This window comes from Pseudophryne corroboree, chromosome 9 (assembly GCF_028390025.1).
Source record: "Pseudophryne corroboree isolate aPseCor3 chromosome 9, aPseCor3.hap2, whole genome shotgun sequence".
Classification (NCBI taxonomy): Eukaryota; Metazoa; Chordata; class Amphibia; order Anura; family Myobatrachidae; genus Pseudophryne; species Pseudophryne corroboree.
In genome coordinates this window covers 183,230,572-183,247,744 of record NC_086452.1, presented here as the reverse complement: position 1 = coordinate 183,247,744, position 17,173 = coordinate 183,230,572, and the positions used below count along the sequence as shown (strand labels likewise).

Sequence of the window (17,173 nt, the reverse complement as noted above, 5' to 3'; positions counted from 1 at the left end):
CACCCCTCCATATCCCCGAGCACATCTCAGTGTTTTTTCTGTGCTGAACGTGGCAACACCTGAATAACTGAAGTCACGGTTTTTTGAAGAAACTTTTTATTTTTATTTTTTCTACTATTTGGACACATCCCTTTCCCCCTTCCAAAAGGCAGGGTCAGGGATAGTGCAGCTGCTGATAGCAGCACGGGCGTGTCGGGCCTCTCTGAAAGAGCTCCCTCACAGCCCACACATCCTCCTGCACAGGCTGGACGGCGCTTGTTTAAGAAGCCCCGTCGGAGCCTCCGCACGTCTGCAGGAGTAAGGTATGTGAAACGGGGCGGTCAGCTCCCGCTGCCGCCCCGACGTGGGGGTACATAGTGCTTGGTGACGCCGCTGATCTCCCCTCTCAGGCGCCGCACGTTCGGCCACAGACCTCCGTGCAGGCACCGCGGCTCTCCCCTCTCAGGCGCCCGCACGTTCGGCCACAGACCTCCGTGCAGGCACCGCGGCTCTCCCCGCTCAGGCGCCCGCACGTTCGGCCACAGACCTCCGTGCAGGCACCGCGGCTCTCCCCGCTCAGGCGCCCGCACGTTCGGCCACAGACCTCCGTGCAGGCACCTCTGATCGACTCTCACAGGCCGCCGGCCGCCGCAGCGCTAGCTTGATTAGCTGACGCTATTATACAGGAGCCCACCGCTGGGAAACACGAGGCACATAGCGCTCTACGATACCCGCTGGGGGCCCACACGCTGCGCTGCCGCTGTACTAAGAGCAGGCAGCCATTACAGGGGGGACAAATAATAATGAAGCAGAGAAATACTGCAGCAGCAGATAAGAGGCTGCAGGGATTGTTACAGTATAATCAGTGAATGTAACCAGCACTAGGATTATATGTATAAGTTAGCAGGGCAGCCATTTTTAACCATGCTTCCTGTGTCTTCCCGCTGTGATTCCAGAACGTTCCAGTACTACATCTCTACTCCACCGGAGGCGCAGGGGTGTTAGTGGGAATTTGGGATCACATTTCATAGTACTGGCCACGTGTACTGCACTGGGCCAGATATATATACAGAGACACCTTATTGCTATTTTACTGAGTCGTGCAGGTGTCTGTTTTTTGTGTATTGTATTGTCTGTCGCCATAATGAGTAAGGCACCAGCAAAAACTAAAAAGCATATTTGCAAAGTATGTGGCAGTGTGTTACCGGATGCATCTACCACATGTAAAGTATGTTTTGTGGATTCCGTTCAGAATACCATTTCTGCTCCAGTTTTACAACCAATTTCCTCACCGGACCCTCCGTGGGGTATGTTAGTAAATGTACTGGAGAGATTTCAGACAGAAATGACCGCGGCTCGTCTGGAGCGAGAAACGTTAAGATCTGAGTCTAGGGTGAGCCCGCCAGATCTTCCGGAGGCGTCTCAGCCTTGCGTAAGGTCCAAATCCATTTTGGGCAAACGGGATAATTTTCATATGTCTTATGATTTTCCAGTGTCTGCTATGTTGCATTCTGACGATTCCATGCCAGACCTCACGGAAAACGATGAGGGTGAGGAAGGCGAAGTGGAGTCAGATAACGAGGATGTTAACAGTTCCGGCATAGATGATCTCATCAGAGCGGTACGGCGGTCTCTAAGGTTTCCTGAAGCTGAGCAGCCTCTCACCAATGATCAGGTCGTATTTACTAAACGACGGAAGACGCCAGTAAGTTTTCCTGTGTCGGATTCTCTAAATCAGATGTTAGTAGAAACACGACAGAATCCAGATAAACGGTTTTCTATACCTCGCAGATTTAAGTCTAGTTATCCGTTTCCAGACTCGGTAACGTGTACATGGGAGAATCCACCAATAGTTGATTCTTCAGTGTCAAAGCTTACCAAGAAATTAACCATACCAGTGCCAGCAGCTACTACGCTTAAAGATCCTTCAGATCGCAAGATAGAAACTATGCTAAAAACCATGTATGTAGCAGCAGGTGTGATGCTAAGACCTGGATTGGTTGGCATTTGGGTAACTAAGGCGCTCATAATATGGCTTACAGAACTCAAATCTGCTTTACAGGACGAAAACCTGATAGTTCTGGTAAATCAAATGATTGAGGCTGTAGAGTATCTCTGTACAGCGTCTACTGACGTCTGTCAGCTCACTTCTCGTATTTCATCTTCGCTAGTTACGGCACGAAGAGCACTCTACCTGCGTACTTATCAAGCGGAGGCAGAGGTCAAACGAAGTATAGAGGCGTTGCCTTACGATGGCAAGAAGTTGTTTGGTCCAGAATTGGACGCATGGATTAAGGAGGCTACGGGAGGTAAGTCTGTTTTCTTACCATTGCCTCCACCTGCGCCAAGAAGAAGGTACGCTGGACCTTCGTTCAAATCCTTTAGACCTCAGCCCTTTCGAGGACGTGGCAGAGGATCAGCCACGCCTGCTAGACGTGGTCGAGGACGTGGTTTCCATCAAACCAACACAACTCGCCAAGACGCTAAGGTTACCGACAAGCCAGTGGCATGACGGGTTACCAGCCCATCTCGGTTCTCCAATTGTGGGAGCACGCCTTCAGACGTTCCATGGGGCGTGGTTCCACACATCCGCGGAGGGCTGGATTCGCAATTTAGTGTTAAAAGGTTACAAAATAGAGTTCGACTGTCTGCCGCCTCTGCGGTTTTTCAAGACAGGATTGCCTCTGTCGGACGACAAGAGGAGAGTTTTGCAAATTGCCATTCAGTCCTTACTGGATTCGGCAGTGTTGATTCCGGTCCCTGTACACCAACAGGGTCAGGGTTATTATTCAAGCCTGTTTGTGGTCCCGAAGCCGGATGGCTCAGTCAGACCAATATTGAACTTAAAGGGCCTCAATCAGTACGTAACTTACTACAGATTCAAAATGGAGTCTCTACGTTCGGTGATTGCGGGGTTAGAGACCAAGGAGTTTATGATTGCCTTAGACCTCAAGGATGCGTACTTACACATTCCAATTTGGCAGCCTCATCAGAAATTCTTACGGTTTGCAATACGCCAGAACCATTACCAGTTTCAGGCTCTGCCGTTTGGCCTGTCATCAGCGCCTCGGGTATTCACCAAAGTAATGTCTGTGATGATAGCTCACCTCAGATCCCTGGGAGTGACAATAGTTCCGTATTTAGACGATCTGCTCATCAAAGCTCCGTCTCAACAGATACTTACCCAACATGCGCTGCTAACATACAATGTACTGGTTCACCACGGTTGGATTGTAAATTTCAAGAAATCACATCTAATTCCGTCTCAACGCCTTCAGTTCCTAGGTATGATTCTCGATACGGTCAATCAAAGGATTTACCTACCACAACAGAAAGTACAAATGCTACGCCATCTAGTACAATTAGTGCTCAAGCCACGCACAGTGTCGGTACACTTGTGCATTCGCCTGTTAGGCACAATGGTGGCAGCGTTCGAGGCGCTTCAGTTCGGAAGATTTCACTCTCGTCCATTTCAGCTGAACGTGCTTGCCCAGTGGTCGGGCTCGCATCTGCAGATTCACCACAGGGTGAGGTTGTCACCAATAGCAAGAGTATCTCTGCTATGGTGGCTCAAGGAACACAATTTAACCGCAGGAAGACGGTTCGGAGTTTGCAATTGGATAATTCTAACTACGGACGCCAGTCTCAGAGGTTGGGGAGCGGTAATTCAAAATTGTCAGCTCCAGGGTCTCTGGGCGGATCACGAGAAATTGCTGTCTATAAATGTTCTAGAACTCCGCGCAATTTTCAATGCGCTACGACAAGCAGTGCACATGATTCGCTCTCAGCCTGTCCAAGTGCAGTCGGACAATGCGACAGCGGTCGCATACATCAACAAACAAGGAGGAACGAGAAGCCGCATGGCAATGCGGGAAGTAGCTCGAATCCTCAATTGGGCGGAATGCCACCAGGTGATATTGTCGGCCGTGTTCATTCCGGGAGTGGACAACTGGGAAGCGGATTATCTCAGTCGTCGGGATTTTCACCCAGGCGAATGGTCATTAAATCCAGAAGTGTTTCACATGTTGGTTCAGCGATGGGGTTATCCTCAGGTGGACCTGATGGCATCTCGACACAATCATCAAACGCCCCAGTATGTGTCCAGAACGAGAGATCCAAAGGCAGTCGCGGTGGATGCTCTCACTGTCGCGTGGCCGTACAGTCTTGTGTATCTGTTTCCACCGTTTCCGCTGCTCCCTCTGGTGCTAAAACGGATCAAAAGAGAGTCGCTCACAGTCATACTAGTGGCGCCTCATTGGCCTCGGAGAGCTTGGTTCTCGGATCTTCGAGGATTACTCGCAGACGATCCGTGGCCGCTCCCAATACGTCCAGACCTGTTACAACAGGGTCCGTTTCTTTACCCCGATTTAGCGCGGCTGCGTTTGACGGGGTGGCTGTTGAGACCGCCCTCTTAAGAAGAGAGGGCATTCCAGATTCAGTTATACCAACCATGTTACGAGCTAGGAAGCCGGTTACGGCAGCTCATTATTACAGAATATGGCGTGCATATATAGGTTGGTGTGAAGCTCGGCAATTTCCGACATCAGCTTTCAAAGTATGCCGCCTGTTGTTGTTTCTACAAACAGGGTTAGATGGAGGATTGCGTTTATCTACACTAAAGGTGCAGGTATCTGCTTTGTCAATTTACTTTCAAAGACGATTGGCTCTATTGCCGTCTATACGCACTTTTCTCCAAGGTGTACTCAGGGTACAGCCTCCATTCATTCCACCTACAGCGCCATGGGACTTGAATCTGGTTTTGGAGTTCTTACAGTCTTCATATTTTGAACCCTTACAACAAGTGGATATAAAGTTTCTCACTTGGAAAACAATTTTTCTCTTAGCCTTAGCTTCGGCAAGGCGTGTTTCGGATTTGGGTGCCTTGTCATGCAAGCCACCGTATTTGGTGTTTCATGATGACAGAGCGGAACTTCGGACGAATCCCGCCGCCTTACCAAAGGTAGTGTCATCTTTTCACATCAATCAACCAATAGTAGTTCCTGTGTTGACAGCACATTCTGGAACTCTGGATGTGGTTCGCGCATTACGCGTTTATGTATCCCGAACGTCTTCAGTTCGTAAGACGGATACGTTATTTGTTCTTTATGATGCTGCCAAGATTGGTTGGCCAGCATCTAAACAAACTTTATCCAGATGGATAAAACTGACCATACGTCAGGCTTACCTTCATGCTAGGTTACAACCGCCTACGTCAGTAACCGCTCATTCCACACGTTCTGTGGGAACTTCATGGGCAGCTGGTCGTGGGGCTTCTGCGACGCAGCTTTGCCGGGCGGCTACATGGTCTTCAGTGCACACGTTTGTGCGCTTTTACAAGTTTGATACTTTTGCAGCATCAGCATCTAGCTTTGGCCGCCTAGTGTTACAAGTGCCAAACAGCTCTCCCGCCCACGGGGGAAGCTTTGGTACGTCCCAAGAGTACTCCAGTGACCCCTAGTGGATGAAAAAGAAAATAGGATTTTGGTACTTACCAGGTAAATCCTTTTCTTTGAATCCATAGGGGGCACTGGACGCCCACCCAGAGCAGTTTTACCTACTTGTGGTTAGTTCTGAGGATCTTATGGTAACACACTTTCACCGACTGGTTCAAGTTACAAGTGCTGGTTAGGGTGTCAACTGTTTAGTTGTCAGTAACGTTATGTGTTAACAACGTTAGTGTCCGTTATGTTATATGTAATACTCCATTATCAACCTCTCTTAATTCCTGTTCGGCTCAGTAAAAAACACTGAGATGTGCTCGGGGATATGGAGGGGTGGAGTGTTACTAAATTTAAATATTCAGTGCTGTTCCTACGGAAGCCCGTCCATATCCCAAGAGTACTCCAGTGCCCCCTATGGATTCAAAGAAAAGGATTTACCTGGTAAGTACCAAAATCCTATTATCAGCAGAGATTGAGACCCTAGTGTGTGTGTGTGTGTGTGTGTGTGTGTGTGTGTATGTATATGTGTATATATATATATATATATATATATATATATATATATATATATATAATGTGTGGGTGGATATCTAGATAGATAGAGAGAGATATATATATATATATATATATATATATATATATATATAGATGCTGTCTTAGATATATATATAAAACATGCCCAAAGAGACATTAGTCTACTGGGTTCTAGAGTTAACGCTATGTCGATTTCTGCTTGACGTGTCCTGTGCAACATGCAATGGAAAGGTGATGCTGACTTAAGAGGCATATGGAAGGTTTACCTTACAAGGCTGAGGTTTGTGTGGAGAAGGGATCTCGGACCTGGTCTCCACAGCTATAGCTGGTAATTCTGATCTTTTGCCTTATATTCCAGCACAGCCTAGGAAAGCACGACATTATCAAATGCAGTCCTTTCGATCACAAAGAAACAGTCCGAGGTGTGTCCTTTCTTGCCAGAGGCAGGGGCAGAGGAAAGAAGCTGCACAATACAGCTAGTTCCCAGGAACAGAAGTCCTCCCCGGCCTCTACAAAATCCACTGCATGTCGCTGGGGCTCCACAGGCGGAGCTAGGCCCGGTTGGGGCACGTCTTCGAAATTTCAGCCACAAGTGGGTTCACTCCCTGTTGGATCCCTGGGCAATAGATATTGTGTCTCAGGGATACAAGCTGGACTTCGAGGAGATGCCCCCTCACCGACGGCCCTGCCGGCTTCCCCCCACGAGGGGGAAATAGTGTTAACTGCAATTCACAAATTGGATCTTCAACAGGTGGTGGTCAAGGTTCCCCTCCTTCAACAAGGAGGGGGTTATTATTCGACCATGTTGTAGTCCCTAAACCGGACGGTTCGGTCAGACCCATATTGAATTTAAAATCCCTGAACATATACCTGAAAGGGTTCAAGATGGAATCGCTGAGAGCGGTCGTCGCAAGCCTGGAAGGGGGGGATTTTATGGTGTCTCTGGACATAAAGGATGCATACCTTCATGTCCCCATTTATCCACCTCATCAGGCATACCTCAGATTTGTGGTACAAGATTGTCATTACCAATTTCAGACGTTGCCGTTTGGTCTCTCCACGGCACCGAGAATATTTACCAAGGTAATGGCGGAAATGATGGTACTCCTGCGGAAGCAAGGGGTCGCAATTATCCCATACTTGGACGATCTCCTCATAAAAGCGGGATCAAGAGAGCAGTTGCTGATCAGCGTAGCACTTTCTCTGGAAGTGTATTGGCAACACGGCTGGATTCTAAATATTCCAAAGTCGCAGTTGGTTCCTACGGCTCGTCTGCCTTTCCTAGGCATGATTCTAGACACAGACCAGAAAAGGGTTTATCTCCCGATAGAGAGAGCTCAGGAGCTCATGACACGGGTCAGGAACCTATTAAAACCAAAACAGGTGTCAGTGCATCACTGCACTCGAGTCCTGGGAAGGATGGTGGCATCATATGAGGCCATTCCCTTCGGCAGGTTCCATGCGAGGACCTTTCAATGGGACTTACTGGACAAGTGGTCCGGATCACATCTTCAGATGCATCGGTTAATCACCCTATCTCCCAGGGCCGGGGTGTCTCTCCTGTGGTGGCTGCAGAGTGCTCACCTTCTCGAGGGCCGCAGATTCGGCATTCAGGACTGGGTCCTGGTGACCACTGATGCAAGCCTCCGAGGGTGGGGAGCAGTCACACAGGGAAGAAATTTCCAAGGTCTGTGGTCAAGTCAGGAGACTTGCCTTCACATCAACATCCTGGAACTAAGGGCCGTATACAACGCCCTACGTCAAGCGGAGACCCTGCTTTGCGACCAACCGGTTCTGATTCAGTCAGACACCATCACCGCAGTGGCTCATGTAAACCAACAAGGCGGCACAAGGAGCAGGGTAGCGATGGCGGAAGCCACCAGAATTCTTCGCTGGGCGGAAAATCACGTAAGCGCACTGTCAGCAGTGTTCATCCCGGGAGTGGACAACTGGGAAGCAGACTTCCTCAGCAGACACGACCTCCACCCGGGAGAGTGGGGAAGTCATCAGGAAGTCTTCGCACAGACTGCAAGTCGGTGGGTACTGCCACAGGTGGACATGATGGCATCCCGCCTCAACAAAAAACTACAGAGGTATTGCGCCAAGTCAAGAGACCCTCAGGCGATAGCTGTAGACGCCCTGGTGACACCGTGGGTGTTCCAGTCGGTCTATGTATTTCCTCCTCTTCCTCTCATGCCCAAGGTGCTGAGAATAATAAGAAAAAGAGGAGTGAGAACGATACTCATTGTTCCAGATTGGCCACGAAAGACTTGGTATCCAGATCTGCAAGAAATGCTCACAGAGGACCCGTGGTCTCTTCCTCTAAGACAGGACTTGTTGCAACAGGGGCCCTGTCTGTTCCAAGTCTTACCGCGGCTGCGTTTGATGGCATGGCGGTTGAACGCCGGATCCTAGCGGAGAAAGGCATTCCGGAGGAGGTCATTCCTACGCTGATAAAGGCTAGGAAGGACGTGACAGCTCAGCATGATCACCGTATATGGCGAAAATATGTTGCTTGGTGTGAGGCCAGGAATGCCCCTACAGAGGAATTCCAGCTGTGCCATTTCCTTCACTTCCTACAGTCAGGAGTGAATTTGGGCCTAAAATTGGGGTCCATTAAGGTCCAGATTTCGGCCCTATCCATTTTCTTTCAAAAGGAGTTGACTTCTCTACCTGAAGTTCAGACGTTTGTAAAGGGAGTGCTGCATATTCAGCTCCCTTTTGTGCCTCCAGTGGCACCTTGGGATCTTAACGTGGTGTTGAGTTTCCTGAAATCCCACTGGTTTGAACCACTCAAAACGGTGGAGTTGAAATATCTCACGTGGAAGGTGGTCATGCTATTAGCCTTGGCTTCGGTTAGGCGTGTGTCAGAGTTGGCGGCTTTGTCGCATAAAAGCCCCTATCTGGTTTTCCATGCGGATAGAGCAGAATTGTGGACCCGTCCACAATTTCTGCCGAAAGTGGTTTCATCCTTTCATATAAACCAACCTATTGTGGTGCCTGTGGCTACTACGGACTTGGAAGACTCCGAGTTGCTTGATGTAGTCAGGGCTTTGAAGGTTTATGTAGCCAGAACGGCTAGGGTGAGGAAAACAGAGTCTTTGTTTATCCTGTATGCTTCCAACAAGCTTGGTGCTCCTGCTTCAAAGCAGACTATTGCTCGCTGGATCTGTAACACGATTCAGCAGGCTCATTCGGCGGCTGGATTGCCGCTGCCAAAATCAGTTAAGGCCCATTCCACTAGGAAGGTGGGCTCTTCTTGGGCGGCTGCCCGAGGGGTCTCGGCATTACAACTTTGCCGAGCGGCTACCTGGTCAGGTTCAAACACTTTTGCAAAGTTCTACAAGTTTGATACCCTGGCCGAGGAGGACCTTGTGTTTGCTCAATCGGTGCTGCAGAGTCATCCGCACTCTCCCGCCCGTTTGGGAGCTTTGCTATAATCCCCATGGTCCTTACAGAGTCCCCAGCATCCACTAGGACGTTAGAGAAAATAAGATTTTACTTACCAGTAAATCTATTTCTCGTAGTCCGTAGTGGATGCTGGGCGCCCGTCCCAAGTGCGGACTTCTTCTGCAATGCTTGTATATAGTTATTGCTTAAATAAGGGTTATGTTATGGTTGCATCAGGGTTGACCTGTTGCTTTGTTGTTGTTCATACTGTTGACTGGGTATGTTTATCTCAAGTTATACGGTGTGGCTGGTATGAATCTTGCCCTGGATTACCATAATTATTATTATTATTATTACATTTTATTTATAGGGCGCCACAAGTGTTTCGCAGCGCCGTACAAAGGACAGTACATGGAGACAAAACTTAGCATAACAGTAAATAAATAACAAATGGAGTGCAGGTAACAAAGAGCAACACAGTTCTCAAAACATAATACAGCTTAGATGAAAGTAGCGAAGGAGTAATCATTGTACTACTTGGGGCTGGCGGCCATAGATAGAGATGAGCCTTTACCAGCAGGAGAGAAAGCAGGTAAAGATGGTCGCTGAGTGAAATGTGTCAAGAAGAGGGTTTAGACAAGAGGAAAGAGGGCCCTGCTCTGAAGAGCTAACAATCTAGTGGGGAGGGGCAACAGACAGATGACATGAGGTGCAACAAGCAGGTAGAAGCCTGATGGTGGTATGCGAGCAAAGCAGAGATGTCCAAGGCATGGGGCAGGGGGATGGAGGAGCAGCCTAAGGACTAGGTTGTGCATTGGAGGGGTACGCTTTGATAAATAGGTGGGTTTTCAATGCCCGTTTGAAGCTTTGCAAGGTCGGGGAGAGTCTAATGGAGCGGGGGAGCGCATTCCACTGGAGGGGTGCAGCACGGGCAAAATCCTGAACTCGTGCATGGGAAGCAGTGACCAAGGCAGAGGAGAGGCGACGGTCATCAGCCGACCGTAGTGGGCGGGAGGGAGTATGAAGGGAGAAGGAGGTTGGAGATGTAGGGAGCAGTGGAATTAGAGATGGCCTTGTATGTGAGGGTGAGGAGTTTGAAGAGGATTCTGTAGGGGAATGGGAGCCAGTGTAGGTTTTGTTGAAGGGGAGTGACAGATGTGGAGCGGCGGGAGAGGAAGATGAGCCTAGCTGCAGAGTTGAGGACAGATTGGAGGGGAGCGATGTGGGAGCAAGTGAGGCCAGTGAGGAGCACATTGCAGTAGTCAAGTCGTGAGATGACCAGTGAGTGGATGATAAGTTTAGTTGCACTCTGGGAGAGAAATGGCCTGATGCGAGCAATTGTTGCGTAGCTGGAACCGACAAGATTGCGCCAGAGCTTGGATGTAGGGTGCAAAGGAGGAGAGGGAGGAGTCAAGAGTGACGCCCAGGCAGCGGAGTTGGGGAACGGGGGAGATGTATTGTCAGCTCTTCCGGGCACAGTTTCTCTAACTGAGGTCTGGAGGAGGGACATAGAGGGAGGAGCCAGAGCACACCAGAATCTAAATTCTATCTTAAAGTGCCCATGTCTCCTGCGGAGCCAGTCTATTCCCCAGCATCCACTACGGACTACGAGAAATATATTTACCGGTAAGTAAAATCTTATTTTTATTTTTTTTTACTTGGAGTTGCAGGAGTGGGACGGTTATGTTTCCCCCCCCCCCCCCCCTTATCTCCATTGTTGTATGTGGCTTCTTACATAAATGATTGATAAACTGATTTAGAAAGTTCCTACATGTGTCATTTTTAAAGAGCCCAAACTTACACCTGTGCCATTTGTACCAAATGGTTCCACTGTCTGTCAGAGCAAATAATTTCACAAAGTGCAAAAATACTGTTTTCGACTCTGTAAAATATCCACTTTACCAATTCCAACTTTGTGAAATCATATCTTTTGAATAAGGGGACTATAATCTATTGTGCTAATATTGGGCAACAACCAAGGCAATTTATTTACAGCTTTCCTTGATGCGTTATTGGGTTAGTTCACAATATTTCTATGTCCAGCCCTGCCAGCTATGTAACGTTGTGTGGGACAGGGAAGTAATGACTGGATTGACTGCAAAATTTCAGGAGAATAGAAATGTATGCAACAAGGGAGTTAAAAAGAAACATTGGGGCAGATGTATTATTAACCTGGAGAAGGCATAAAGAAGTGATAATCGTGCCAGCCAATCAGCTCCAATATGTAAATTGACAGGAGCTGACTGGCTGGTGCATTTATCACCTTGTGTTTATCACTGGTCTATGCCTTCTCCAGGTTAATACATCTGCCCCATTGTTCAAATTTAAAACTACTATTTCAAAAGTTGCATCTGTGACTCAGTCATGCAGAAATCGTAGTAGTAGTAATAATAATTTTCTGAGAAGCATGATGTATTTCTCATAATTATGTGAAGTCTGAATGTGTATGTTAACTCTGCTATTATGTACTCCATTTATTGTATTATGAATCCCTTTCTCGTGAAGATTGCAATTCTCTGCTAATAACCTGCCCTGTAGATTAATATGAACTGTACTCTTTCCAGGTGTTCAGGTGAACAGATATTTCCAGCAAGAATTCCCCAGTCTGCAGGCAGCTGGGGACCAGGAAAAAGTAAAAGAGAAAGAAGTTACAGATGATAATTATGGACCTGGACCCAGTTTGCGCCCACAAAGTAATGCATGCCTAGATGTTGTAATATGCACTGTTAAAATATGTAATTATGACAGGATTGTATAACATACAGATGGGTCCATGTTTATCTTGACCTTTAATAGGATTAACTGAGACTGGGCAAACGAACTTAATGCTCAGATGTATTGTTCTCTATTGTATTGCAGCTGAGAATAATAGATGAAGGGTTTATGTTAATAAACCATGTTGTGCCTAGGCGCAGAAAACTAGCCAAGATAACCGTGGACCCATCTGTAACATGAGATGATTTGAGCGTAGGTGAAAATTAAGTGTTTGCCCTCCTGCTGTAATCCTGAGCATAAGTGAGGCAAACAGATTTTGGTGGCACAAGGGGCAGGCAATCTGAATGTTATTTTATAGGGTGATTCATTCTGGGTTAGGTATGGGATGCCCACAAAGGTATCCCAACTGCTTGAAATCCCAACAGAGGCAGTGGTGGTAAGTATCCCTAACCCCCCTCCCCGCAGGCTAACGCCTCCACCCCCTTCCTTAGCCTAGCCCTAGCCTACCCGCGTTACTTAATTCGGGATTCTGGCACCTGTATTCTGAGTGCCGAGATCCCGAACGCCAGGATCCCAACTACATCCCTTCATTCTTATATTGGTGTATCAGTGCATTTTCTTAACCTTAATGACATCTCATCATTATAAGTGCACTGGCAGTTTAGGAAACTAAGCAATTGGTCACAGTGCCTCTGAGCTGGGCACCAGTGTTCATAGATGCTCACCAAGTATGAGAAATATATATACGAATATACAGACACCATTTGATTTGGACAATGGACATTGTCTTGGAAGTTTTCCCAGCACCTTATTTTGCAATACAGTTTGGAAATGTATTACTTTGACAAGACCTGGGCCCCTAACTTTTGTTCTTTCTTATATAGCTGATGTGGCCAGTTGGCGCGAAGGTGGAGGAAGAAACCTTGGCACGCCACTTGCACCTTCTGACCAAGAAAACGTTGCTTCAGTCGGAGAGGATGGATCCTCTAATCCTGCTCTCCCTGGTGCTGCAGACCAGAGCAAGATTGGGGATAAACGAGCTAGTCATGGCGCACCCAATCCACTAAAATTGAATGGGCAGCAACCTGGCCTACCTCCTCAGTACAGAGGCATGATGCCTCAATTTGCTGGAAATGTAAGCAGCATGATAATCTTCTGTATCATTGTACATTTGTGATGGGCACAAAACTGTGTAGGATGTGTGACAAATGCAAGTGCGACACCCAGACTTTATACAATGTGTATTTCTCATCCATCCAATCTGGGGGAAACTGTTCATTATATTTTGCTGAAAGGGGCCAAAAGGAACCGGCACTTAATGCAAATGATCACTTTAAGACAAATGCTTCTACCCTCTACAACCCCTAATATTCACTTTTTATGTGCCAGATTGTTGTTTGCTATTTCTCCTTCAAGGCTGGGGGACAGTCTCCCTGCAGCCCCCAGCATGCCAATGTTTAAATGGCAAATCAGCTGCAGGGAGCTGTGAGAGCTTGCCAGATTGCATGGGGGGGGGGGGGGGGGTAGTGGGTAAGTAGCTTCAACGGTGGCACTCTGGGTCTCGAGAGACTGCCTGGACTCGGGGACAGTGTGCTCCTTTTATTTCTGCCCTTGCATTGTGGTTTCTCAGTGACCTGTACTTGAACATAGCATTTTTATTTCTGTTAGATTTGGTCTGCCGGTTTCCACTACATATAGCTGGCCCATGTGGATTACGTTCTTTGAAAGTGCAGTGGTGTCCAGCTCTTCTTCCAGATGTTCTGACCTTTTCACAAGGTCTGTTGCGTGTCCAACCACCATTTTGTCAGCCGGCAGTTTCATGGGATCTTATCTGGTTCTCTTGGCTCTCAAGCGAGTTCCCTTTGAGCCTTTTTAGTCGGTGGACCGTAAGCTGGTATTCCTTATGGCCATTGCATCAGCTCAGCGGGCTTCCAAGATGGGTGCTTTGTGTGCAGGCCGCCGTTTCTCATCTTTACATTATGATGGGGGGGGGGGGGGGGGGGGAGTCTAGGTATAATTCCTTCGTTCCAACTAAAGTTTGTTTCATCTTTCCACTTTAAACAAGAAATTGTCCTTCCAGTGTTTTCTCAGCCCCTTTCCAAGACTGCTACAATTTGTCTCTTAGATGTAGTCTGGACCCTGCAGATCTACAAAATTTCATGTGCCGCACATATTCTCTACTTGTTCTCTACGGTGCTCAACAACACGGTTTACCTGCTGCGAAGCAGGCCATTGCACGATAGATCACTTGCATAATCTCTCATGCCTACTCTTGTGCGGGAGCCCGGCACCGGACCGGGTCTCTGCGCATTCTGCTAGAGTTGTGGTGACTGCCTGTTCGAAGTGGCATGAGGCTTCCACGGAACAGGTCTGTTGGACAGCTATCTGGTCCTATGTCCACAAGCTTGTTCGTTTTTATGGTATTGTTTTCGGTGGTGGCCACCAATTCTGCAGTCAGGCAACCTGAGCGTTCCCTCCCCTGTGGGCAGTTGTTGAACATCCCATGGTCCAGTGTCCCTCAGCCTTGATGAAGGAAAAAAGGACATTTTGGGTACTTTTCCAAAAGTAAGCTCCATGGTCCCAACATACAATACATGGTCCAGGTCCCCCAGCCTGATTCAGAGAAAAGGATTTAATGATGAATTCCCAAAAATCTCCTTTTTCCTGGAGGCACAAAGTTAGAAAAAGATAATGATGTCCAACAGAGCAAATGCATAATGTCTCTTAAAATGCAAAAGCTATCTATTGCAAGAGTACCCAGGAACTAATTTAGATCTTGGTGATGCATTTGTCACTCTGTTTTGTTTTATCTTTTTTGGTTTGTGACTGGTTGAGGTTAGAGTAAATCACAAAGTGCCAGGCTGCTTATAGGTGTCAGGGTAGACCGTTTCGGAAGCAGTGTCAGGTGATAATCTCTGGTGCCTTATTTTTGACAGTGCCATCTCTTCTCAAGCTCTCACAGGTTTATTTTGTGAAATCCACTGTTTTTGGTGGAAGAACATACTTTAGACACAGAATATACACCTTTTTTGTAATTGTTTTTTTTCTTCTATTTATATTAAATTTAACCAAAAAAAGTAGTCGAGGGCGTGAATCCTATAAATGACTTAACAAATTTTAAAAAAGGATTGCTCTTGCCTGGTTCCCTTTTTGTTTAGTAGTAAAGTGAAGCAGATTAAGCATAATCTATATACATAGATACATAATAATTATAATGTTTTATGTCTTCGTCCACAGATGTTCCCATCTTATCCACGGCTTCCGTTTCCCCCAATGCAGGGGCCAACACGTTATCCCACACCAGCGGAGAACAACAGGTGAGAATTTTATAGTTGTGTAAAAGATCACAAATCCTGCCCAAGGACTTCTCCTTAATGCCTTCAAGCTGTACAGTCACTGGGGCAACAGTAGACGTTATATTGTAAAATAAAATTTAAGTTGGTATCTCATTTTAATGCATACTCTAAGTGTATTTCTATATTTACTCTGTTGGAGGAATATTGATGTAGGTGTATTTTAAAATTGTTACCTATTAAGAAAAAAAAATAAGCGTTGAGCCATCGGTGTTTGTAGACTGGATATGTACTGTTTGCCTTTGCAACCTTTTAATGTACTGTTTTTATGATTAAACACTTTACGTAGACTCTCTAGAAGACCCCCACAAGCATGGGCTGCTGAAGGTGTTGAACGCCCCTCCATCATTAGTGCAACTGAGCTCAAGGAACTGGATAACCTGGACACTGAAACGGACGATGGCTGGGCAGGTATATACTTCTTGCTTTCTACTTCATGGCTTTTTTCAGGTAGTTTTGTTATTACTTGCCCCACAAATCCATACAGTATGTGTTGCCAACATTAGAGCTTGCCCACACGAGCATTATTTAAATGTATAATTTCTCCCTTTCGATTTTGAGAGGTGGCCATAATAGCACAAAGATCACAGACCATCGTAAGACCCCAGTGCAGTGCACACCACTGTATGGTGTGCATGATGGAGCAGAGACTCATTAGCTTTAACAAGTTGGAAACCGTGATGCCTGTTTGAGCCTTGTCTCCTTGGTCTGCCTTTATAGCACAGTATAAGACTTCTGAAAGTCACTAAGTTACAGCTGTATAAACTGAAAATGTTAATGTTTACGCAATTGCTAATAGTTTATTAAAGTGTAATGTTTGTACTTAAACAAGGTTTGAGGGGGGGACCCAAGGTGGCCAGTAGCACCATGTGAATGCTTCGACTGGCAAGCCTGCAAAGTCTTCCGACAAGTCTGTTCTATATCCATTCAAGCTGCAGATTAGAGTGTACCGAGAAAGCCGCCATCACTTGATGTTACACCCCTGTAATTCCACAAAGCCTTGATTTTGCGCTGTTTCTCCGGACTGTCACCTACCATTTTGCCAATGTCCACCCATGTTTTGTACAATCGTGTATATAAATGAGTGGGAGCTTGCCATAGTGTGTTTTTTGTTTTGTTTTTGGCTGAGCTCATAAATTGCCACTTTATTCTGGTCTACATCATAGCAAATCAAAAACAGATTTTTTTTAAATGACATGTTAGGCACTCGTTTACTCATCAATAGCATTTTCTTGTTTTGATTTGAGTCCATTTTTAAGGGGACACCATTGCAAATTAAAAATGTTGACTTTGCCCATCATATTTGGGATGCAACATTTTTCTTTATTATTGACTGAATGTTTTGGGAACACAAATTCACATTTGTCAAGACCATACACTGCAGAAATGTACTCATCTTTAATATCACTTGTAGAGCAGATTATGTAACTGTACAGGGGTGGAGGACAAGACCAAGCAACCCACAAAAATAAATAAATATACAAATTAAATTGTACTTGGCTATTAGTTGTTTGAAAGTAATCACAATCAGCTTTATTGGCCAGGTGTACGCACGTACACTAGGAATTTTTTGTGGTACAATGCATTGCCAAGCAGCAACATGTAGGGGGAATACATAGAATAAGAAGGGAGAAAAACGTAGCATACATTACAAACATTACACGTATGAGTTGATACTGCACATTGCAACTGTACAATAGATTTGACATATTAGACATGTAAAACTAAAAAACGAGGGCTGCTTGGCAGAGCAGCATCATT

At 46.5% G+C, this 17,173-nt stretch overlaps 1 protein-coding gene across 7 annotated transcripts in view; it reads left to right on the top strand.

Annotated features, from left to right (window-relative positions):
• Positions 1 to 17,173, top strand: part of PRRC2C (proline rich coiled-coil 2C) — a 265,459-nt gene that overhangs the window by 119,709 nt on the left and 128,577 nt on the right. For all 7 annotated transcript variants that reach the window (XM_063940000.1, XM_063939999.1, XM_063939997.1 and 4 more), the window contains exons 5-8: positions 11,909 to 12,037; positions 12,944 to 13,194; positions 15,297 to 15,376; positions 15,702 to 15,823. In XM_063940000.1, the coding sequence (XP_063796070.1) occupies positions 11,909 to 12,037; positions 12,944 to 13,194; positions 15,297 to 15,376; positions 15,702 to 15,823 (582 nt within the window). The remainder of the gene's footprint in view (positions 1 to 11,908; positions 12,038 to 12,943; positions 13,195 to 15,296; positions 15,377 to 15,701; positions 15,824 to 17,173) is intronic.